At 37.8% G+C, this 25,255-nt stretch overlaps 1 protein-coding gene across 3 annotated transcripts in view; it reads left to right on the top strand.

Annotated features, from left to right (window-relative positions):
- Window positions 1–25,255, top strand: part of L3MBTL4 (L3MBTL histone methyl-lysine binding protein 4) — a 431,550-nt gene that overhangs the window by 145,070 nt on the left and 261,225 nt on the right. For 2 of the 3 annotated variants that reach the window (XM_033178288.1, XM_033178289.1), the window contains exons 6-10: window positions 12,069–12,173; window positions 13,232–13,367; window positions 15,364–15,455; window positions 16,919–17,073; window positions 18,143–18,219. In XM_033178288.1, coding sequence (XP_033034179.1) covers window positions 12,069–12,173; window positions 13,232–13,367; window positions 15,364–15,455; window positions 16,919–17,073; window positions 18,143–18,219 — 565 coding nt within the window. Of the gene's footprint in view, window positions 1–12,068; window positions 12,174–13,231; window positions 13,368–14,250; window positions 14,380–15,363; window positions 15,456–16,918; window positions 17,074–18,142; window positions 18,220–25,255 lie in introns of all 3 variants that reach the window. The other variant, XM_033178287.1, reaches the window with a different exon arrangement.

The following is a 25,255-nucleotide window of genomic DNA, read 5'->3' as shown; positions in this document are numbered from 1 at the left end:
CCTCCCCCGACTTTCTTGTCCTGCTCTACCTCCTTCCCCTCTTCATAGTTATTATCATCTAGTATGATTTCAGAAAGAAATACTTTACGTCCTGAAAAGGAAATTCCAGCCTTCTGCAGGATGATAGGGCTGCATTCGTTTTTGGGAGGAGCTGGGGATTTTTGGAGGAACAGAGGCACCTTCCTGGTTTAACCTCCTAATTGTCCTAGAAATGAGATAGCCTTATTTGAACACATTCCTATTCTCTCTCTGTCTTCCTTACTTAAAGTGTAAGTAAAAGGAATTCACCCTATCCCAAATGTAAGTTCTTCACCTATGCCTGAATTATATTTTAAAAATGGAATTTTTCTATCTATACCTATACATAAAATAGAATCTGAAAGATGTGTACATGTGCATTTTGTTTTTGATAGTCTGAATTTGTATTTAGCCCTGCAGGTGCGGGAAGATGGTTCTGTGGAAATTCCTATTTGTTGAAACTCTTTGTGAAACTTTAAGATACCCAGAACCTTTCCAGCCAAAAGAGTTTAGTCAGATACCAAGTTTTTGTGCTGTGAACATGCTTCCAAATTACTTGACAGTCACTGAGAACACTATCAGTATTTTAATATAGATGCTTCTTAATACTTTAAATATTAATCGTAAGCCAAATGATGACCATGTCTGGCTTTTTAGTACTTTTATAAAATGCAGTAAAATACTTTATGCATTCTGATATGCTTGGAACCTAATTATAGCCTGAGTCTATATCCTCTTTTAATTGCCTAAACTGTTTGCTTGTCTACCTATTTTTTTTTTTTTTTTTTGCCTTTTGTATGTATTTTGTTGTCTCCAGTTTTAAGGTAACTTCATTGGTATCTAACAGTATTCCCGGGGGGGAAAAAGCATTTTTTGAAAGAATACTGTGTGCACTATATTGAGATGTTTGTTTGGAGTTTACATCACAAGGCATATCGAGACCAAAGAAGGAACTGTATTTTAAAAACAGAGTGTGGCCTTGTGACATGAAGTCATTTAAGATGATTAATTACTGGGGCTCTGAAGAGCAGAAAGAATTCCCATTCATGTTCATTTCCCGTAGTTTCTAAAGGTCTAAGTTCTGGGGTGGAATTGAAGATACATCCTGATGTGGTTCAGATGCTTTTCCTACATTTAGAATCTGTGTCTCTGAAATGGTGATTGAAAGTACCAGGGGTGCTGGGAAATAGTTGAACAGATCTGAAGTCTGGAACCAGACAGTCAGATCAGGACTGCTTTTTAGTTCCTGGTAGGGGTAGGGAGCCCCTGTAACAGGCTGCTTATCTGCAGTTCCAGCTGGAAGCTGAATGTCAAGTTCAGAGCTCTTCAGAAGGAGGAGAGATTAAAGAGGAAAATGGTGGCATTCGGAATCAAGGGTAGGCACGACTTCTCGTTTCGTTAAAGGCAATATGTATCAGAAGTAACCTTGTCTATTTTCTCTGGGAAGAGTTTAGTCATTGGGGAAAAAAATATGTGAGTTTATCGTTTTAGACACTAGACTCAGAGGATTTGTGGACTCAATTCGGTGGTGGACAGTGAATTATCAAACAATTTGAGAAGTTGTTTTAAAAAGTTCTTTCTATGCAGTCCTGTATTATGTACAGTGTGGATTCTTCTTCTTTGTTCATAAATGATCTTTGCTGGTCTAAGGTTGCCTAGATCTAGTAGTGTTTTACCTGCTCTGGTGTGTGCTTTCTTTTTGTTTCTGAGACCGTAATTCAGTCAGTGGTTAGGATGCACATTACAATGTTTATTGTGCAGCCACATTTCTTACTATCCGTAGCTTCTGGGGACATGAGGATTTTGCAATTGAAATTCTAGCAGAATGGATTCACAAAAAGCCAATAAGAACTGCATTCCCTTAACTTATTAAAGTATATTTTTGTTGAGCCCTGAATTCTGTTTCTTTATTTGTAGAATGCCTCTTGCTATAGTCTTGGCAGCATTTTAGGATTCTAAGTTCAGAATTAATCTATGAAAAATGTTCAAAATAACAGGGAAGTAGTATCTAAAGTGAAAGTTTAAAAATACACAATCGGCCATCCTTCACTGCCATCTTAACTGCAGCTTTGTAGCAAGTTCTGTTTAATTATGTAGGTGATGATTTTCCCCAGCAGCCCAACAAATAGATGGCAAAAACAAAAAAAAAAGGTGTCACTTTGAAAAAGCAGAATTTGAAGCATGCCTTGCTGCCTGGCCTGTATCCCCAAGATGAACAACTGCAGTGAACTGCTGTGTTCTGCTTACTGAAGTCTTCCAAATGTGTATTATTTAGTCAGTGGATTGATTAATTACAAATCCCCTTGAAGGGTAGCCATGTGGCTCTTAATCTGTTTTTGGGTCTTAGACCTCTTTGAACATCTAATGAAAGCTATTGATAATATCCTCAGGGAATTAGGGTATCCTCAGGGAATAATAATATCCTTGGGGAAATGCCTATATTCATTTGCACCCAAAATTTCATGTAACATTCAAGAGGATCCTAGAATGCCCGAAGACATCATGACCCCACTCTGACTCCACTATTAAAAACAGCTATATTAAGGTGTAGTTTGGGCAAGAATAGAAAAAGAGGCAAATGTGTATGTATGGTGAGTGTATGTGTGTGCGTGTATTAGTGTATATAATATTTTAAGTTCTCTGTTTTCTGTGATTAAAACAAAAGAAAGCCAGAAGAAAATCTAACATTCTTGTTAAGTGCCACTGTTAACTCAGGTAAAAATCATAAAGTCTCTTAAGGAAAAAGCAAGGAAGGAGCTCCATAACCTCTCATAGTCTTCCGTTGTCTTGCAGTAAATAGACTTTTATGATGAAAAGACTTATTGCAAGATTCCTGGAAGGGCATTAGAGCTGTTATAATGCAACAGAAAGTTGGAAGGATGCAGCCTGTGGTTGTTCCTGAGCTTCCCATGAAGTCTTTGAAAGTGTTGATAGATATTGTTACCATTATCAAGGTGAAAATTAGCATTATGGAAAATTTGAGAATGTCTTTCAAGTCTGAAATGTGGGCACCACCTTAAAATCCTCTGCCTCCCTTGTCCTCTGCCTCCAGCCAGGCATCAGGCACTGCCCATTTTACCCCCTAAGTATGTACTGAGTCTGGCCACTTCCCCCATTCCCAGTCCTGCTTGCACCAGCTGAGGACCTCATTATCACTTGTCAAGGCTGTTGCAACTTCCTAAATGTCATAGAACTTGGCAGTTAAGTGCACAGGCCAGGGTTTGAATTTGAATTCCAGGTTTTGTACTGACCAGTGTACAAACAGAGCAACTTGTGAACAACTGTGAGCCTTAGTTTCTTCATGTTTGAAATGGGGATTGTCATGGTTCTAGTATAGGGTTTTTTGTTTGTCTGTTTGTTTGTTTTGTTTTTTTGACAGAGTCTTGCTCTGTTGCCAGGCTGGCGTGCAATGGTGTGATCTTGGCTCATTGCAACCTCCACCACCCAGGCTCAAGCGATTCTTCTGCCTCAACCTCCCAAGTAGCTGGGATTACAGGCACACGCCACCACACCCAGCTAATGTTTGTATTTTTTGTAGAGATGGGGTTTCACCATGTTGGCCAGGATGGTCTTGATCTCTTGACCTTGTGATCCGCCCACCTTGGCCTCCCAAAGTGTTGGGATTACAGGTGTGAGCCACCGCACCCGGCCCCGGGGGGTTTTATTTTAAGGCTTACCTAGTTGACTTAGACACTGTACATGGCATATGGCAGATTCTTAATTATTGGCAGATACTTAAAGCCTTTTTAACATCTTCTACTTCTAGTTTTGCCACCTTTCTAATTAATTTCCCACAGCGCTGGTAATAAGATGCAAGAATATTTTTTGCATCTTTTGCTGGTGCTTTATCAATTAAGAATGAAATAAAAGTTTCTTAGCAGGACATACAAGTCTTATCATGGCCTGCATCCTGCCTGCTCACTCAGTGTCACCGTCACTTGATTATGTGTGTGTGTTGATTTTTTAAGAATTACTATGCCATTTAACATTTTTAACAAGATAGAAGAATATAAAAATAAAGGGGTCTCTCTCTGTCTGCTCTCCTCTCTAGATGAACCACTCACAATAATCTAATGTAAATCTTTCCAGATCTCTACATATGTAGTTATGTAGTTATATAGATATGTAAATCATGTTTATATAAATAGCTGTTTGGCTTTTTTTTTTTTATATAAAAAGTGACAACACACCATATGCTTATCTAACACTTGCTTGATAGTGATCGTAGTTGTCATTCTGCCTCGGCAGATCCAGAGATGTGTCTTGCTTTTTTTTTTTTTTTTGAGACAGAGTCTTGCTGTATCACCCAGGTTGGAGTGCAGTGGTACGATCTTGGCTCACTGCAACCTCCGCCTCCCAAGTTCAAGCAATTCTCCTGCCTCAGCCTCCTAGGTAGCTGGGATTACAGGTGCCCACCACCATGCCTGGTGTAATTTTGTAAAAAATTACAAAATAATTTTTTGTATTTTCAGTAGAGACGGAGTTTAGCCATGTTGGCTAGGCTCTTCTTGAACTCCTGATCTCAGGTGATCCACCCACCTCGGCCTCCCAAAGTGCTGGGATTGCAGGCATGAGCCACTGTGCCCGGCCTGTTTTGCTTTTTTTAAGCAGCTGCATTGTATTCCATGGTCATGTCTACTTCCTATCCATCTAAAAGTATTTTTGTATATGATATTGTGGTGGGAATCTACCTTAATTGTTCTTTCCAAATTGGTAGTCATGTGTTCTGATGCCATCTTCTTTGCTCTGCAGTCTGCAGGGCCACCTTTATTTATATTAAATCCCCACATTTAGGAGTGCCTTTTATAGACTCCCCATGGCACTGTTTTCACACTTTTGACAGCTGGGGAATTACTTGATGGCCACAGGTGGCACATATTCAATCACCAATTTTAGATATTTAAAACATTTATTGTGTTTATAATTATGAAATAAAAAGTTAAAAATTATGAAGTCTTTAATTAGCAAGGGAATGGTGATGCTTATAACTTTCGGTAATATTCTAGCATCCTGACCAATCACTCAAATAGGAAAGCCAGATACGCTTACACTGTGGCCTTGGGCATGTCATCTGTAAAATGTGCATAATAACACTTACTGCGTAGGGTTTTTATGATGATTTAATGTGTTAATATTTGGAAGTACTTAAAACAGTATCTGGAGCAATGTTAAAAGGCATCTATGTATAGCTTGATAAAGAACAGCTTAGGCTCTATAACTATTCCTTCTCAATCTTATATTCTTCATTTCTGTTACTGAGAAGATTGGATCTAACCGTTCTAGGTTTCTGGCTACAACAGCAAGTGCTTGGTGGTTTCTCACACAGTTGTCAATCATGCTGTTTATTCAGACCAAACATAAACTCAGATTCCTTTTGCTTCATCAAATGCAGAGTCGACAAGACTCTCACACTCCAAACCTGACAGGTTGAGTCTCCCTACTTTAGCAAAGCCTGCAAGGGCCTTCCTAACTTTCTCTTTGGTTGTATTCATCTTGGAAAATATTTCTTCATGTTCTCTTCTGTAGCATTTGAATTATTTTTGACATTACTGATAACATGATTTTTTTTTTCCATTGAGTAAAGAAAGTCATCAAATTTTGTCAAAGAGTTAAATTCTCTGTGGTCAAGCTGTTTCTATCACAGTTCACCTATGTAAGACTCTCTGATATCTCACCCTTCAAACTTAAAATAGTGACATTTTGTCCCCGAGGGACACATTGGAACAATTTTAGATGTGGAAGATGTTGCTGAGATAAACCATTTGAGCAGGCTGCTGAGTTCACGGTAAAGGTTTTTGTGTAGTAAGAAATTTTGTTTTTGTCATCTGCATATAAAATTCCACCTGCGAACATCTTTCCCTTTGAGAGCCATCGTGTGAAGGTTTAGAAATCAGTGGCCTGAGGTCCTTGCCCAATTCTTTGTATAACATGCTAAAACGTGTGCCTCGGTGGCCAGGATTTGATTGCAGGCCCACTTTCCCCCACCCCTCTCACTGCTGAATTAAAATGAGGAAAATATTGTTGACTGCCTACCCGTGCCTATGAATAAAATAGAATATCAAGGGGCATTCAGATGGAATCTTGCAGTTATCCCTTGAGTACACTTCTGTGATACACCCCTAGCTGATGCTCTGCTAGCACTCATGGCTGCGGACCTTCCCCATTCTATTGTGGTTCACAAAATAATCACGACAAAGCATCATCTCTTGGCTCTCATCACGTGGAGCGGATGGCACACATGTAATAATTATTGCTTCTAGGAATTTCGCCTGTGGCTTGTCTTCAGTTTCCTTAGGCATGGTGACGGTTTCTTTTTTTTTTTTTTTCTTAAGTTATGGCTCATTTTACAGGCATTTTAAATAATAGTATATAATTTGTACCTGCTTTTGCCAAGAGGTGTGGAACTTTGAATAATGTTTCTTTTCCTTTATTAGTGACAAAATAAATCAATTTCATATGAGAAAATGTTATTTTGTGGCTGTTTGGGAAAAGAAAATGACGAAGCACACTTTTGTACTCAAGAGCACGGGCGTTTCTTTGGAAAGGTCCTTGGGGCCTTCCGTGGCCTCGAGCCAGGTTTTGTTTTGCCTGTTTAGTTGCCACTTCTGTCCCTTTATGTGGAACACACAGCTGGCAGGTTTTTGCAAGACACAGGTCCTTAGTTGTACTCGGCTACTAAACTGGCCGTGTGTCCTAGAGAAAGTTTATTCACCTTTCTGGGCTTGAATTGGCCTGTAAGTTTTTCCAGGTCTCTGAACCTTATGATTTTTTATGACTGAATTTAATGGGCCTATTGTTTGCTTTAAGCGTGTGATTCTAGTTATCTTTTCTTACCAGAAAATATAATCTTATAAGCACAGCTATCAATTATACTCCTGAAATACAAGATTTTTAAAAAGGAAAAAAATTTTTACATCTGTCAGGTCATGAATAAACCATTGAACAGAGAAGAGAGACTGATGAAAGGCAGCGATATTTCTCACTAAATGTTGCATTTTAGATTGCTAAAATGAACGTTTTATTTTTTATTTGAAACCCTCCAAGATATGCTGAGTCTGTTTTAGCTATGTAGTGTTACTTGCAACATTATAGAAAGCTCCCAAATGTTCCATTGGGAAACCATTTTGAAAGGCTGACAAGAGTAGCACTGATCATCTTCACTTCTGGCTGGGAAGTTTTGTCAATGTCTCAGATTAATCAATTACATGTGATAAGACAGTGTGGTTTGCTCAACATAACACTGTTTCCTCCCTACCCCTAATTTTGTAGTGTTTCAGTTGTGTTAACATGAACAATATTCTTTCAGTTTCTATGGCTTCTTAAGTTTCCTGTCAGCATTAGTAATATTCTCTCCCTGTGGTCTACCTTTTTCTTTGCATTTTCTCAGTGTTGTGTGCATGTGTATTTGTATATGTGTATGGCACTTTTGAAGTTAACCGAGAAATTTCAAAGCAGCGAACAGGAGGTAGTCACACAAAACTTGTTAAATACAATCTGCTGGAAAACATAGTAGATGTGAGAAGAAGTCTGGGAGAGTTAAACACACACATGACATTTATTTTTGCAGAAATAAAATATTCCTGAGAAATCATTCATTCTTGCCATTTCCTTTTGGGGTTTGTCATCTTTTAAGTTTTTCCTTAGAAGCTTCTAAAATGATCTCAGAATGTAAGAAAAATTTAATGATATTTTACAAGCCAATTCATAGGTTTTGAAATTATTTCATGCTTATATATAAAAAAGGCTTGCATCCAAGTCTAGAAGAAGGTTGAATGAGCTGTGGTCCCTATACACAGTGGAGTACAATGCAGCCGTGAAAAAGAGTGTGCATAACAGTTGGGAATGGACATGGAGTGGTTTCCAAGAGACATTAGTAATGCAAAATGCCACGTGCAAAAGAGCATGCATAGTATGCTGCCTTTTGTGTGAGAAAGAAGGGGAAATAAGAAAAACCTACATATAACTGCTTATCTTTACAAAAAGAAGCTTCGGACCCATAAACCAGAAAACAGTGAAGTTGGTGACCTCCACGAGGTGATGTGAGGGAATGCGGTAGATAGAATGTGGGAGGAAGAGATAACTTTTTTGAGTAACTTTTGCTAATTTTAACTTTTGGAAGCATGTTAATGTTCTACATATTTAAAAAATCATTAAGAACTGAAAGCAAATTGAACAAATTTGAACTCAATTGTATTTCAGATGGATATTGTAACTTTACTGAAGAGAGAACAAATAGGAGCCCAAGTAGTTCATGAACACAGTTTTTAACTATATACTCCATTCTTGGATGACATAGGAGGGAGGGAAAACTGCAAAGAAATCTTGAGCTTTTAAAATAGGTTTTCTTATTATGACAGTATGGGTAAAACAGTTCTGAAACTGTAAGAGACCTTGTAGGATTTGGTAAATGAGTACATGTGTCGACTTTGTTCAAGGAGAAACACAAAATGGATGCAGTAGGGCAGAACAAACCTTTTGGGGAGGGATTAGACTTAGACATATCTGTTTGAACTTATGATTTATAAAATATACATGTATGTTTGTATGGGTATACATGTGTACATGTCTATGTATGAATGTATGTATGTGTGCCTTTTGTATGTAACTAGTGAAGAAATTGGACAACACTGTGATTGAATGATCAAAACTACCATCAGCAGTGAGGGACAGAGAGATATCATGTGCCCCTGGATGTGACACCCTGAGAAGAACACAACACATCCATGTAGTATTCCGGCAAAACATGTACCACCTGAATCAAATCTTGAGAAAGCATCAGACAGACCCAAAATGAGGAATGTTCTAGTCAAAAAATCAGAGGAAGGGCCTGTAATCCCAGCACTTTGGGAGGCCGAGGCCAGTGGATCACCTGAGGACAGGGGTTCTAGACCAGTCTGATCAACATGGTGAGACCCTGTCTCTACTAAAAAAAAAAAAAAAAAAAAAAAAAAATACAAAAAGAAAAAGAAAAAAAAAAAACTAGCCAGGCATGGTGGCTCACACCTGTAATCCCAGCTACTCAGGATGCTGAGGCAGGAGAATCGCTTGAACCTGGGAACTGGAGGTTGCAGTGAGCTCAGATGGCACCATTGCACTCCAGCCTGGGTGACAGAGTGAGACTCCATCTAAAAAAGAAAAAAAGAAAAAAATCAGAGGAGGGGAAATTCTGCATTCTTAAAAGCATGTTAGGCTATACAAGACAATGACACGGTATGGGCAAAGTTTCTGATTAAAAAGACTGAAGAGGCTCCTCAACTCGTAACATCTGACCCTAGACTGGCTCCTGCTTTGCAGGCGGTGTGTGGGGTGAATGCTGGAAAGCATATTATTGGACAAATGGACAAAATTGGAATATGAATGGAAGATTAGAAAAAGTATTGTATAAATGTTAAATTTACAGAAGCTTATAACTGAATTATGGTTTTGTAACTCAGTTATAATAGAATGTTCTATTCTTAGGGAAAATACACTACTCTTAGGGAAAATGATTTTGGGGTAAATAAAGGGCCTTCAAAATGTTCAGAAAAAAATTTATATCCATATATTTCTCTATCTATGTATATGCTCACAGAGACATATGAGAAATAGAGTAAGTAAAAATGGTAAAGCAAAGCAGGTGAAATGTAACAATGAGTGAATCTAGGCAAAGGCTATCTATGCATGTACTCTCTACACTGTCTTGTTGTTGCAACTTTTAAATTTCCCAGTGGAATAATTTTATTTTTATTTTTATTTTTTTAGGTGGAGTCTCGCTCTGTCATCCAGAATGGAGTGCAGTGGCCCAATCTTGACTCACTGCAACCTCTGTCTCTTGGGTTCAAGCTATTCTCCTGCCTCAGCCTCCAGAGTAGCTGGGATTACAGGCACATGCCATCACACCAGGCTCATTCTTGTATTTTTAGTAGAGATGGGGTTTTGCCATGTTGGCCAGGGTGGTCTCGAAGTCCTGACCTCAGGTGATCCGCCTGCCTTGGCCTCTCAAAGTGCTGGGATTACAGGCGTGAGCCACTGTGCCGGGCCCCTGGAATAATTTTTACAAAGAATAAATTTTAACCCCAAAATAGGCATTCAGATGTTAAGCAATATTAAATAATAATATAATTGGTGATTAAATGCAGCTTTAGATCTAATCTCGATTGTAGTCATCATTTTCCATTAGTATATGATTATTTGCAATTAAGAATAAACTGACTAATAATGCTGAATCTGTTCAAAACTGTGTGCTTAAAGAAAATAATGATGAATTGGAGCAAATTAGGAAGTCTGCTGTGAAAATATTACAGTAAAAATAGCAATAAACATTTAAAGGTATCTAGAAATAAATATAGCAAAGTATTTTGGCAGTTTTATGTGAAAATTGAAAAACATTTTTGACAGATGAAAGTGATTAGATTAAATGGGAAAGAGAACAAGTTTCTGAATTTAAAAAACTTAATATGGAAATGATTGCTTTCTAAATAGACTCATTATAAACAAATAAAACTGTGTGACATAGGCAAATAAGTCAATGGAACACAAGAGAGGGTCAGAAATAAGACCTACAAGTATGTAGAAATCAGATATGACAGAGCTGACTTTGCTGATCAATTCAAGTATGGACTATTCAAAATGCTATTCTTGAATGATTTGTTTTCCATGTGAGAAAAGTAGGCCTCTACCTGACACCATAGAAAACTCAATTTCAGTTGTACTACAAATTTAAATATGAAGAAAGAAACTTCAACAGTCTTAAAAAATACCAGGGCCAGGCGCAGTGGCTCACACCTATACTCCTAGCACTTTGGGAGGCTCAGGAGGGTGGATCATTTGAGGTCAGGAGTTCAAGACCAGTCTGACCAACATGGTGAAACCCCGTCTCTACTAAAAATACAAAAAATAGCCAGGCCATAGTGGCACATGCTTGTAGTCCCAGCTACTTGGGAGGCTGAGGCAGGAGAATTGCTTGAACCTGGGAGGCGGAGGTTGCAGTGAACTGAGATTGTGTGCTGCACTCCAGTCTGGGTGACAGAGTGAGACCTTGTCTCAGGAAAAAGAAAAAAAAGGAAAATACCTATGTAGCTTCAAAGGATTTCATAGGCTGGGTCTGTAGAATGTATAGAAAATAATTGATATATTTCACTATGTTAAAATTATAAGTTTATCTGCGATAAAGTCACTGTAAACACAGTGAAGAGCCAAGTCACAGACTGAGAGTAGGTAATCCATATAATAAAGTGATGTTATCCAGGGTACAGGAAGGAAAAATGGGCAAAAGGAATAAATAGGAAGTTCTTAGAACATGTAACTTCACGCAGGTACTATTTCAAAGCATATTAATATAATGAAACCATCCTTGAGTGCTAACTACATGTAAGAACAGTCTTCCATCTTTAGCCAGATCACTGAGTTTCTAAACTATACAGTAAATTTTTTCAAAAAATTCTTGTTTGGGTTGGGTGTGGTGGTTCACACCTGTAATCCCAGCACTTTGGGAAGCCAAGGCGGGTTGATCACGAGGTCAGGAGTTCAAGACCAGTCTAGCCAAGATGCTGAAACCCTATCTCTACTAAAACTGCAAAAATTAGCCGGGCACAGTGGCAGGTGCCTGTAATCCCAGCTATTCAGGAGGCTGAGGAGGAGAATCACTTAAACCTGGGAGGTAGAGGTTGCAGTGAGCCAAGATTGTGCCAATACACTCCAGCAAGACTCCACCTCAAAAAAACAACAACAAAAACCTTATTTGATTTGTTTTTGACAAATTATAATCATATATAATCCTGAGGTAGACAGTGATGTTATGCTATATGTACACAGTGTGGAATGATTGAATCAAGCATACTCACATCCATCATCTTAAATACTTACCATTTATTCCTCCTTTCTAACTGCTACTTTGTACCGTTTGACCAGCATCTCCCCATTCCCTCAACTTCCAGCCTCTGGTAGACACCATTCTACTCTGTTTCTATGAGTTCAGTTGTTTTAGACTTCACCTAGAGGTGACACCAAATGTTTTCATGTAAAACTGTGACAAATCTCAGTGGCTAATGTTATGTCGTGAAATTTTGTAGGATCAGTCCTTTCCAGAGCATGAAAATGGTTTTCAGATTGGAATGAGATTAGAAGGCATTGATCCCCGACATCCATCGGTATTCTGTGTGCTTTCTGTAGCGGAGGTAAGAGGTGGTGTTATTGTCTTGGGCTAATTGCATAGTGACAGATAATTTTCTAGAAAATAACAAATTTGTTTGATATTTATTATGAATAAGTTCCAATGCATTATGGATTTATTTTAGTCAGCGATAAGTGAAACTATATTTCTTAGTGAATTTTTTTCCTTCTCTGAAGATGAATTTTCTAGTAAGTCCTTCATCAACTAGCATTTACTCTTGACTTAATTGGTAAATAATTTTCACTTGAGGTTGATAACAATCTGTGAATCCCAGTGTTTTCTTTCACCTATTAACAGAGACGTACTTATTCACATTTTAGCTGAACTAATGAGAAATGTGTGTGAATAATATTAATGCATATGAATTATATATTTATATAAATGCATGCACTTTATGAAAATTATTTAGAGTGGAGAGCTCTTGATGAATGGCTTATAAAATGTAATACTTACGAAACATATTATTAAATCAATAAAAGATCTTTATATTTCTGATAGCATTGAACCTAACAGTCACATTTATTTACTTTACCGATTGATCATGGCTATTAAAGTTGTACCACACGTCTAGAGGATGTATTTCTCAGACCGCTTTATTATTCTCTTTATTGAGTGTGCTGGATACACATGTTAGAGTTGAAACAAGGCCATGCCTATTTTAGTTTTGCTTTGTACTTTAGCTTACACTGTATTGGAATATGGATCCAGGCCAGAGGGCAGAAGATAGGGTTGCTGAAGGGAATATTTGACAGGAATTGAATTAATACATAAACCAGTTAATTAATGAATACATAAACTGACCCTCAGATTCCTAGACTGGGTAAAAGGGTCACTATTTTTGCAGAATGCACTAGATACCTGTAAGACAGGGTCTAATTTCATGACCACTTTGTCTTACTCAGAGGCCATTCATAAATGTGTTCTTTAATGGAGACATTTGGGTAGAAGGGTTGGCTCTTATATGTTGATAGTACTGACAAAATATATGAATATTTTGTGAATTTTGTGTCTATTCCAAATACATGGCACTTAACAAATGATTGTAAACTTCCTGTCTTGCAGGTTTGTGGTTACCGTCTAAGACTTCATTTTGATGGTTATTTAAGTTGCTATGATTTTTGGACCAATGCTGGTTCCCCTGACATTCATCCAGTAGGATGGTGTGAAAAGACCAAACATGAATTGCACATCCCTAAGGGTAAGCCAGGATACATTTACCAACTGGAAAGAGAATCAACTGGCATTTCACTTATATTTTAACAACATTTTATGAAATTCTAACAAGAGATCCTGGTGAGAATTGGTTTCCAAAATGAAATTGTGATCCACAAAGAGTAGTAAGACTATAATGGTACCATTTTTAGAAGTAAGCATCTTTAAAGAAAAGCATAAATGACTATTTGGGTCAAATATTCTGATAATGTACAGAGGGTAGAAATAAAATATTATGAAAACATTTTATTTTATATAAAGTTTATTAAACCTTATAAGGAGTGCAGACTAATATTTAAATCATGGTTGAAATGAAATATCTCATCAGTGATAGTGCAAGGTGAGGAAACTTGATTCACTGTAAATAATTTGTTTCAAACTTAGGAATCACGGGCAACATGGAACTATGAAAAAATAATCACTATTTTCTTTTGATGGGAACAAAAAATATCATTGTTTGGTTATATGCTAGAGGAATCTGGACCAGGCAGATGTGACCAAAACCTTTTCGATTTGCTGTGTGCTAGTGAGGTGGGGATGTGGTCAAGGATGATGCTGATGGGCTCATATCTTTGCACAGCAAACTTCTGTACATGGTCTCTGGCTTGGGTGTCATACTGTCTGATGACTGTGGCAACTTCTGGAGTCAATATGTAGTCCTTTATTCTTAGTTATCCACTCAGGGTGTCCCTTGGATCCTCCCCTGAGCCTGATGGCAGAGTCCCTTGAGGTTGTTGGTTTCCAGGAAGCTGGTGACAGGCTCCAGGCTCATTCATTCAATAGGTGTTTATGGAGCCCCTACCACGTGAGGCACTGGGGGCCAACAGCAAGTAAAGCCATGTCTCTCTCTCCATGGGGCTTCATTTCAGAGGAGAAGGATAATGGCGGTGGCAGCAGGGACACTCTTTCAGAAAGCATGGGGGAGAAAGGCCTCTCTGTCGACATAATGTCCCAAGGAGACGTGGGTGAAATGAGAGAGGAAGCAGTATGGTGTCTGGGTAAGCCATCCCAGGGAAGAACAGGAGCAGGTGCTGGGGGCAGGAGTGTGCTTGGCGAGGATGAGTCATCTCAGAGAGACAGCAGAGAAGCCCAGGCGGGAAGGTCGGGGATGAAGAGGGTGGTGTTCCCAGGCCTGGAAGGCTGTGCAGGGAGTTTGACTCTTGTTCCAAGGCTGGTGCTCAGAACCATATTTTGAGCCTGTACTGTGTGGCCAGCACGGTGTGAGAGCTACGCTGGGGCATGCGAATGGGAGGATGCAGCAGTTTTTAATGGGAGACTTGTAAAGATGTGGCGCAGAAAGCTGGAGCTGTCGACTGGGCTTCTGTGCATGGCACCCTGGATGGCTGCACCATCAGGACCTCTGATGGTCCCTGTGACGCTGCTTCCTCAGGAGTGGGGGCAGCTAGGGGAACTCTGGTCTCATCCCTTTGCCCATTCAGGAAAGCCTTAATGGGCGATGAGACTCCCATGAAGCCACCAGAGTACTGACTCCGCATCAGAGCATATGAAATTACATAGGCAATGATGTGCGTGCGTGATGGGGAAGCATTGCCAACAGTTTTGAACATAATACATTTTAAAAAGGTGAAACCATTTGAAGATTTTAATTTAAATCTTTTGTGGGCGCTAAGGACATTGAATTTATGACAGGACACTAATAATACTATGAGGTTGGTGCAAAAGTAATTGTGTTTTTTTTTTCCATTAAGAGTGATTGATAGCATTAGGAGATATACCTAATGTAAATGGTGAGTTGATGGGAGCAGCACACCAACGTGGCACACGTATACAGATGTAACAAACCTGCACGTTGTGCACATGTACCCTAGAACTTAAAGTACAATTTTTAAAAAATCTAAAAAATAAATAAATAAATAAAAGTAATGGCAAAAACCGCAATTCCTTTTGCACCAACCTAACATATTTACTATGCACATGATTATATCTTTTGGGCATTGTGAATGATCTGTGCTTTTTCTTAGGTTATAGAAAAGATAAGCTTGTTTGGATGGATTACTTGAAGGCCTGCAAATTGCAAAATGCTCCAAAGAAATTATTCAGAAACAGAAGTCCTGTAAGTATTTTCTTTCTCAGCATAAATCAAATTTGCCCATGCTTAAATTGCTTAAAATTCACTCTATATTCTGTTTTATTTTAATCCTTTAAGAAGTTATGGAAACTCTTAACTTTCCATGACTTTTCTCACCTAGTTCGTCAGTTTCTTATGGGCATATCTTGGTTTTCTTCCTTTAAAAGTATAACTACTTCAAGTAGATGGGAAACGTTAAAAACTTTATGTTTAAAGCCTACTAAAATTAAAAGTATCTTTTAAAAATGTTTTCTCTTATAGTGAGTTAACCCTTTAATCTTGGTTTTGGTGTTGTGAAACCAGCAGATACTCAGAGTAGGCTCTGAATATACCCAGCCTGGATTTCTTTCAGTGTAATGAAAACGAGAGTAACGTTTTGTACTAATTGAAGGAGTGTTCTGAGGATCTGGGTAGATCACACGACTTATGCCATCTGTGTCCCCAGAAAGCTCGTGAACCTTCAGTAGAGGAGAATAAATTGCAACCCTAGAAGTTGACTCTGCCACCGGTAGGCGGTGTCACTGTGCAGGCCACTCACTGAATTTCTCCAGACATGACTTCTGTGATCTGGAAAGCAGTGTTACACAATTGTTACTGATGTTTCATAGATTTGTATCAAGAAAAGGAGCTACGAAAATGTGAAATTGCTGTAAAATTAGAATGTGCTGAAGGAGAGTAAACATCAGGGTTTGATAAAAGAGAAGTAGAGAAAAAAATCCTCTTTTAGTCCCCAGATATTATGTGTACTCCCTAAATCCCAGGACTGGCTAATTATAGATATATGAAGGGTGGGTTTGTAATTATTAAGTTATTGTAAATCATAGTTCATAGTATTTTTATACTAAAAAAGTACAGATAATAAAAAAGCATTCACATTTTAAAATTATAATTTAAATTATATATTAAATGTATATAAATTATATGTATAAATTCACATTTTAAATTATAATTTTATTTAAGCATGTATTCCTTAAATATTGAAAAAGCCACTTTTTTTCAGATTGAGTAATCAAATTGAAAGGATACTTTGGTGCTAATTAGAGTGTATCTTCACCACTTTTTCAAATAGTGGCATTTGGAAACTTCAGAAGCCTATGGGAAACAGAGAAGATTATTTGATACTTATGTAAACATCATATTTTAAAATTAATGCAAATTATTCTAAGAATCAAAGAGGGAAATATGTAGATGATAAAGGAAAGAAAACCTCCCTGCACAAGAAAAGACAAGAGCACAAAGGAAAACTATCGTCCTGGGCCTTTGTTATGGGTGTAAACTATGTGACAGTTGCCAGATATATTTACAGGCATTTGCTGGCTTTGTCCAGAGGCTAAGTGCTGACACCTGCAGACTTTGCTGATGCTAAACACAGAAGTTTTGACAGTGGCTCCGTCTTATTTGGTGTCCTGTTTCTTTTTGTGCTTCTTCCCCTGCTGGTGCTGCGTTAGAATGGGCCAATGCCTAAAGAATTTCAGGTTGGAATGAAGCTGGAGGCCGTCGACAGGAAGAACCCTTCCTTGGTGTGTGTGGCGACCATAGCAGATATTGTTGAAGATCGCTTACTAGTGCATTTTGACAACTGGGATGATAGTTACGATTACTGGTGAGATACGAATGTGTGTTTTGTTTTTGTGTATTCATATGTTTGATGTTAAGAATTTGTTTTCATTCTAGCACTGTCGCTCTTCTTGCTGTTGTAATAGTGATGAGCATCAGGAATTTGGTGGTTGACTGTTCACTTCCTTCTCTTCCATGTGAATGACCTCATTAAAGAGCCCTAGAAACTTCTCCATCTGTAGAGGTTACCCAGTGAAGCCTCATCTGAAATCATATAACCAGTTAAGGACACTTTGCTGTATTTTGTCTAGTTTGTGAGGAAAGCATTTCTGTGAAGAGGAAGCTAAAAACTTCCAGTATTTTTTTTTTTTTTTTTTTTTGTCTAAAAAACGTTAAATGTACCTTGTCACATTTTTAAAAGGAAAGATTCTGGGAAAATGGGAGTGAATTCTTCGAAAGTGTATGGGGAGCAGAGAAAATGTATGCTACCATGTCATTAAAATAACATGGCATGAGTTGAAAGGGGTCTTTTTTTTGGATTAAAAACCTGAAATATGCAAGAGGTCATGGCAAAAATAATTTTTACAGCATTTCTTCACATATGTCCTGAGTAATCGCCACATCCTTGCCTGAGGCAGTGGTTCTTCATGTGCATGATGGGCCCTGTCTTCTCCTTTGAACTCAGAGGCAAAGCAGAGAGGAATTGTTATATATGTGTCTTAGGCAGAATATTCTGGGTTCTTTGAAAAGGACGGGGAGGAAAAATGTCATCTGCAGTCTGATTGGGCTGTCCTATTAATATTTTCTCTTGCTGCCAGCAAGAAGTGGTAGAAGTTTATTAAAATGCTCACTGACTTTTTCTGGGAGCGTCACTGGCAGTTCAGGTCCTTGGCAATCCCCTGTTAATTTTATACTTTTAAATTTCAAGAAGCTTATGTGAAAGAGAAGTGTGGTGACAGCCTACTAATACAATACTGAAAATTCCTTCTAATTCTCTCCAGCTGTGAAGCACTGTTTTCTGTGGGATCTCTTGATATCCAGAATGACTGTTACTCTTGAACTCTTTCTCTGGCATTAAGTAAAACGGAATGTAAAATAGAGTTCTGTTTCTACAGGTGTGATGTTAATAGCCCTTACGTCCAGCCAGTTGGTTGGTGTCAGGAGAATGGAAGAACTCTGATAGCACCCCAAGGTGAGTGGACTGCCTGGACTTTCTTTGAAGTCATCTCTGTGCAAGTGGCAATCCTCATTTTTATTTTGTTTATGAAGACCGTATTTTAATGCAGGGTATATGATAAAAATACTGTGTGAGATTCTGTTGACCACCAAGTGCCTGAAACCTGCATTTCCTTCCCCATAATGAAGATGAACTGTGTTTATAAAGATGTCTTAGGTGCTGGGTGTGGTGGCTTATCCCTCTAATCCCACAACTTTGGGAGGCCAAGGTGGGTGGATCACCTGAGGTCAGGAGTTCTAGACCAGCCTGGTCAATATGGTGAAACCCCATCTCTGCTAAAGATACAGAAATTATCTGGGTGTGGTGGTGAGCACCTATAATCCCAGCTTCTCAGGAGGCTGAGGTAGGAGAATCACTTGAACCTGGGAGGTGGAGGTTGCAGTAGCTGAGATCGTGTCACTGCACTCCAACCTGGGTGACAGAATGAGACTCTGTCTCAATAAAAAAAAAAAAAAAAAAGATGTACCAGGCAGCCATTAAAACAAAGTTGCTAAAAATTTTTATCCAACAATGAGTACCATTGTTGAATACTGATATTTAAAACTAGCTATTTCTACTTACATAATTTATCTAATAATTTAATTAATTAATTGAACGATATGATTATTAAATATAATTAACTTTGGAGTTAAATGTAGAAGTACAGAAATCTAAGCAGTAAGAACAAACTTACCAATGGGTCTCCAGAACTTGCCAGACCTCCTTCCCCAAACCAAATTAACGGCTTAGCTAAACATTTAAATAAGGACTCTATCGAGTTATTTATTTTTTCTCATTACAGAAATATTATGAAATGTTTAGAGACTTGCTCTGTCAAATCCCTTTGTTTTTTAATTTAAAAATGAATTAGACATACAGGCTGTATAATCTTAGTATTTTTAACACAAGTGTTCGAGCAGACAGATATTTTCTTTCAATAAAAAATGTACAGAAAGAAATGTAGAGTAAGGGATGTGCCATTCTAGAATGGAGCAAATGTTCTTTTGATTCAAATGATTCATACTTTTGCTGGTTTTTAATGTTTTTGCCTTAAATATAGAAAAATACTAGGATTTCTCATCAAATTCTTGAATTTAGTGAAGATAATTTCAAGAATTAAAAACAATAAAGAAGCCAAACCAAAATCACAAATTATTCAAAAATGCCTGTTTGGTCTAGAAAGGTTTTATGAAATATTTAACACCTTAAATTTTGATTTTGATATATAGAGAGATTTAGAGTCATTTGCTTTATTTTTCTGTAAAAGTGGCTACAACTAACTTTAGAATAGTGTTCCTTAAGATGCGATGAAATGCTCATCACATCTCGAGAGTGTGTGGTTTGAGTTGGTGTGCCTAGGGACACAGAATGCTTGTTACCATTTTCATCTGGTGAAATGACCTCTCCACTGTGTCCAGCTTGTTCTCACTGTACTTCATGAATAGGCTCAGTCTCTTGGCGTTGTGTGAGCCTAGAACAATTCTGCGCAGCACATTTGGAATTAGACTGTGCCATCATTAACACAGATGGTCCAGGACTGTGCCATCATTAACATGCTAGTTGTGTCTACAAAAGCATTGTCTAATCTAAAGTCATAAAGATTTGTTACAAAAGACTATTAGTTCCCTGTTGTCACCCTTATTGAAAATCCATTGCTCATAGAGTATGAGTTTATTTCAGGACTCTCAGTTCTTTTTTGTTGGTTCGCATGTCCAGTTTATACCAGTATCATGCTTTGATTTGTAGTAAATTTCCAAACTGGAACGTATGAGTCCTCCAGCATCATTCTTTTTCACAGTTGTTTTTGGTCTTCTCAGTCTCTTGCATTTCCATCTGAATTTTAGAATTAACTTGTAAATTTCTGCAAAAAGAAAGCCAGCTGGGGTTTTGATAGTGGTGCACTGAATCTGTAGATCTCATCCCATGAACACTTCTTTCCATTTATCAAGGTCTTTTAAAATTTTCTTTCAATTATAATTTGTAGTTTTCAATTTACAAGTCTAGTGCTTACTTTATTAAATTTGCTACTAAGTATTTTATTCTTTTTTTATTGAGGTGAAAGTCACACAACATACAGTTAACCATTTTAAAGTGTGCAATTTGGTGGTATTTAATGTATTCACAATGTTATGCAACCACTAGCTCTCTCTAGTTTCAAATTTTTTTTATTCCCTGTAAAGATTTCTGTGATTTAAGTAGACATTCCCTATGCCTGTCCATACACCTATTGCCCTGACACCTTTAATCAGCTTTCTGCCTCAATGACTTTTCTTATTCTTGATGTATTACATGAAAGGAATCATACAATATGTGACCTTTTGTATCTGGCTTCTTTCACTTGACATCGTGTTTTCAAGGTTCATCCAAGTTGTAGCATGTCTCAGTATTTCATTCCTTTTCATGGCTGAATAACATTCCATTGTATATACATACCAGAGTTTGTTTACCCATTGATCTGTGGATGAACATTTGGTTTATTTGTACCTTTTGGCTATGACTAGAAATGCCACTGTAAGCATTCATGTACAATTTTCTCTGTGGACATATATCTTTATTTCTTTTTTAAAATATTTATTTATTATACTTTAAGTTCTAGGGTACATGTGCACAACGTGCAGTATACATGTGCCATGTTGATTTGCTGCACCCATTAATTCATCATTTACATTAGGTATTTCTCCTAATGCTATCCCTCCCCGATCCCCTCACCCCACAACAGGCCCCGGTGTGTGATGTTCTCTGCCCTGTGTCCAAGTGTTCTCATTGTTCAATTCCCACCTATGAGTGAGAACATGCGGTGTTTGGTTTTCTGTCCTTGTGATAGTTTGCTCAGAATGATGGTTTCCAGCTTCATCCATGTCCCTACAAAGGACATGAATTCATCCTTTTTTATGGCTGCATAGTATTCCATGGTGTATATGTGCCACGTTTTCTTAATCCAGTCTGTCACTGATGGACATTTGGGTTGGTTCCAAGTCTTTGCTATTGTGAATAGTGCCACAATAAACATACGTGTGCATGTGTCTTTATAGTAGCACAATTTATAATCCTTTGGGTATATGCCCAGTAATGGGACTGCTGGGTCAAATGGTATTTCTAGTTCTAGATCAGCATATACCTAGGAGTAGAATTGCTTGGTCATATGGTTAATTCTACATTTAACATTTTGAGGCACTGACAAGTTGTTTTTCAAAGTACCTACACCATTTTATATTCCCACCAGCAATGTATTACAAAAAGGTTCCTGTTTCTCTACATCCTTGGCAAACCTGGTTATTTTGTTTTCTTGATTAAAACCATTCTAGTGGTTATGAAGTGGTATCTCATTGTGGTTCTGATTTGCATTTTCTTATTGACCAATCATGTTGAACGTCTTTTCATGTGCTTGTTGGTCATTTGTATATTTTCTGGGAGTAATGTCTATTCAGGGCCTTTGCCCATTTTTCAACTGGGTTGTCTTTTAATTATTATTTGAATATTGTTATTTAAATATTAAGTCCATTTATCAGTCTTTATTATATTATCTATGTATTATTAATTTATTACACTGTATATCTTTATATGTTCTGAATATTAAACCCACATCAGATAGATGATTTGCAAATGTTTTCTCCCATTCTACAGGTTGCATTTTCACATTCTTAATAATGTCCATTGATGTGCAATAGGTTTTAATTTTGACAATATCCAATTTGTTTATTTTTCTATTGTTACTTGTGGTTTTGATATTAAATCTGAGAACTTATTGCCAAATTCAGAGTATCGAGGATTTAGCACTATCTATCAAGAGATTCTCCCACCTCACCCTCCCAAAGTGCTGAGATTACAGGTGTGAGCTACCACACCTGGCCAATAGATCTATTTTTATTTGATTTCTGTGTATGAAATGAGGAAGAGGTTAAACTTAATTCTTTTGCTTCTGGTTATCCAGTTTTCCAACACCATTTGTTGAATGGTCCTTGCATCATTGTTGAAAATAAATTTAGTGTGGGCTAGGTTCATGTCTGGACCCTCAATTCTGTTCCGTTGGTCTCTGTGCCTATGCCTATGCTTATTTCAGTATGACATTGGTATCATTATTGTAGACTTACATTTTATAACTTTATTTTATAATTTTAGTCGAAGTTACATTTTATAATTTCAGTTTAGTCAAAGTTACATTTTATAATTTCAGTTTAGTTGAAGTTACATTTTATAATTTCGACTAAAACTTCAACAACGTTCTGCAACTTTGTTGTTCAAATGTTAAGACTTTGTTGTGAGAGTTTTCTGTCTGTCTAACATCTTTTTTGTCATTTTATAACTTCAACGAAAATTCCAGCAGCTTGCTTCTCCTGAAGGAAGAAAAGGTTCTGGCATATGTTTAAACCTCCTCTAGAAAGATACTGAAGAGAGTAGCTAACACCTGGAATTTGGAATTAATTTTATGTCCGTGAAAAGCATCTTTATATTTTATCATTTATGTGTTTTAAAAACTGACCTCTCTCTCTCTCTGAAGAACCTCTTTTATCTGGAATCTATGAAACTTAGAGTATACACCAGGAGCAGCTCTACAGATCGGCACATGCTGTTCTGCTTTCAAGCACTTTAATTGCTCTCAGAAGTGCAGTTACACACACACGCGCACACACACGCCATAGCAAATATAGCAAACACTTTTTTTCTGACAACAGTTGGAAACAAATCATTGAAATGAACAGTTTTTGATCTTGTTATGTTTTGCTATAATTAAACACACTCTCTGTCTCCCTACGCACGGGCACACAGACACACAGACACACACACACACACAGACACACACACACAGACACACACACACACACACAGACACACACAGACACACACACACACACAGACACACACACACACAGACACACACACACAGACACACACACACACACACACACACACACACACACACAATCAAGCAGCCCTAGCTCTAGCCTTGTCTTAGGAAAGAGAATATCCGAAGATCATGTTAGTTGGTTTTCCTTTCTAAATCTGATGTTTAAACTCCTGCCTGTGAACCACCTGAGTACACAGCATTCTATTTTCCTGTCTCAGGGCCCCTTCTACAATCTCTGGCTCCGAGTATTTCCCCTCTTAGGCCTAACATCTTCGGTGCACTCACGTTTTCACACTATCCTAGAGGACATCATGATCATTACTCATCACAAGCTTTAAGTAATTTTGTTTACTGCTGGGCTTTAATCGTCTTCACCAAATTTTACTCACAGTTCCTTTGAATTATTTTTGTTACACTCCACTGTCTTGCTCATACCTTGATTAAATGGCTGATCTATTAAATTTTCATTTTAAATATCATCTAGCAAATGGGAAGGTGCCTGGAGTTCAATGAAGGCCTCTGTGAAGGGTGAATCCCCTTGCAGTATTCTAAGAAGAAACCCTTTTGTGACACACTTGAGTCTGTCTTAAAGACAAATAACGTCCTGTGCATGAATGTGTTAAATAACAAAACCTTTCTGCTTATCATTCCTCCTGTTGTTCGTTCTCATTTTTCTTAATGCCCAATATGTCACTTAATTTCACACACTTACCTATTTTCATGGCAACTTTGTGAAGTTGTTGTCAATTATTTCAGTTTCATAGGTGAAGAACTGGTATCCAGAGAGTCAGGTCCCTTGGCCCAGGCCTTCCACATGTGTGCTGATTTTGTAGCAAGCCCTGTGAGTTGACATCAAGAACTTCATTGCCCTTTCTTCTTCACAACACTGCTTGAAGTCCTATACGTGGCTTCTGAGAAGGAAGGGAAACTTTCATTGGAGCTGCGGGAGCACAGGGAGGGAGATGTTAATTCCAACTTCTTATTTGGACAGCTTCATATTGGAAGTCATGTTTGAATTGGTCTTTGAAGGGTGTGTAAAATTGTAGCTGAGAAATAGAGTGGAAGAAAATATGAGGTAGAAGGAACAGTGTGCACTAAAGCAAGATGGCATGAAGTTGCCACCATACTTAGGAATTATGAATATTATGAGTGACATGCTGGGCTGCAGGGTGTGGATGAGGGAGGGAAATAGGAGGTGAGAAGTGATTTAGAACACATTAGGCTCAGGCTAATGGTGACTGACCTTGTGAATATTTTTACTTTATTTAAAATTTGAAATGATTTTAATGATTCAGAAGAGTTGCAAGAATCGCAGACAGAACGCCTCCCTGATAAACCATATGAGATTAAGTTGTCAAAATGAAAGTTTTGCCAGTCACCCATAAAATAAAACAAGCAAACAGAAAAACCTACAGATTTAATCCATGATCACATGTTGCACTTAGTAGTCATGCCTCCTGTGCACCCTTCGATCTGCAACAGTTCTTTAGTCTTTCCTTGACTTTCCTGACCTTGGTATTTTTGAAGATTACAGACCAGTTCTATAGCATGCCCCTCACTCGGGTTTATCTGATGTTTCCTTGTGATTAGATGTGGGTTATGCATCTACGGAGGGATGTCCCAGAGGCAATGCTGAGTTCTTAGTGCACCGTATTAGGTGGTATGCAAATTCCATCTGTCCCTCTCCTGTTTGTGATAATTTTGGTCACTTGATTAAAGTGGTGTGTGCCAAGCTCCTCCACTGTAAAATTTCTCTTTTTCTCTTTGTAATTAATACATATTTACTTGGGAGTTACTTTGAGAATATGTAAATACTCAATTTCTCATCAAATTTTCACCTACTAGGTTTTAATATCCATTGATATTTATGACATGAATTAGTTATTAGTGTGATGTTTGCCAAATGGTGATATTCTAATTTCATTATTCTTTCTGTATTTACTAGTTGGCTTATCCTGTTCTGTAATTTCTTTTTTTTTTTTTTTAACTTACAGTGTTATGGAGTTCTGGATCCCTATTCACTGTTACTATGACAATGTAGAACATTGGTAAGGGGAGGTGGGACAGAAAGCTTGGTGAGCCACCTTCTATGACATCAGGAAGCTGACAGTCAACTGGGGACTGTTTGTAAGCTAAGACATAACTGTTGTAGGGATAGCAAGGTAA

This window comes from Trachypithecus francoisi, unplaced genomic scaffold, assembly GCF_009764315.1.
Source record: "Trachypithecus francoisi isolate TF-2019V2 unplaced genomic scaffold, Tfra_2.0 Lachesis_group19, whole genome shotgun sequence".
In the NCBI taxonomy this organism is placed as follows: domain Eukaryota; kingdom Metazoa; phylum Chordata; class Mammalia; order Primates; family Cercopithecidae; genus Trachypithecus; species Trachypithecus francoisi.
This window is presented reverse-complemented; position numbering and strand designations above follow the sequence as displayed.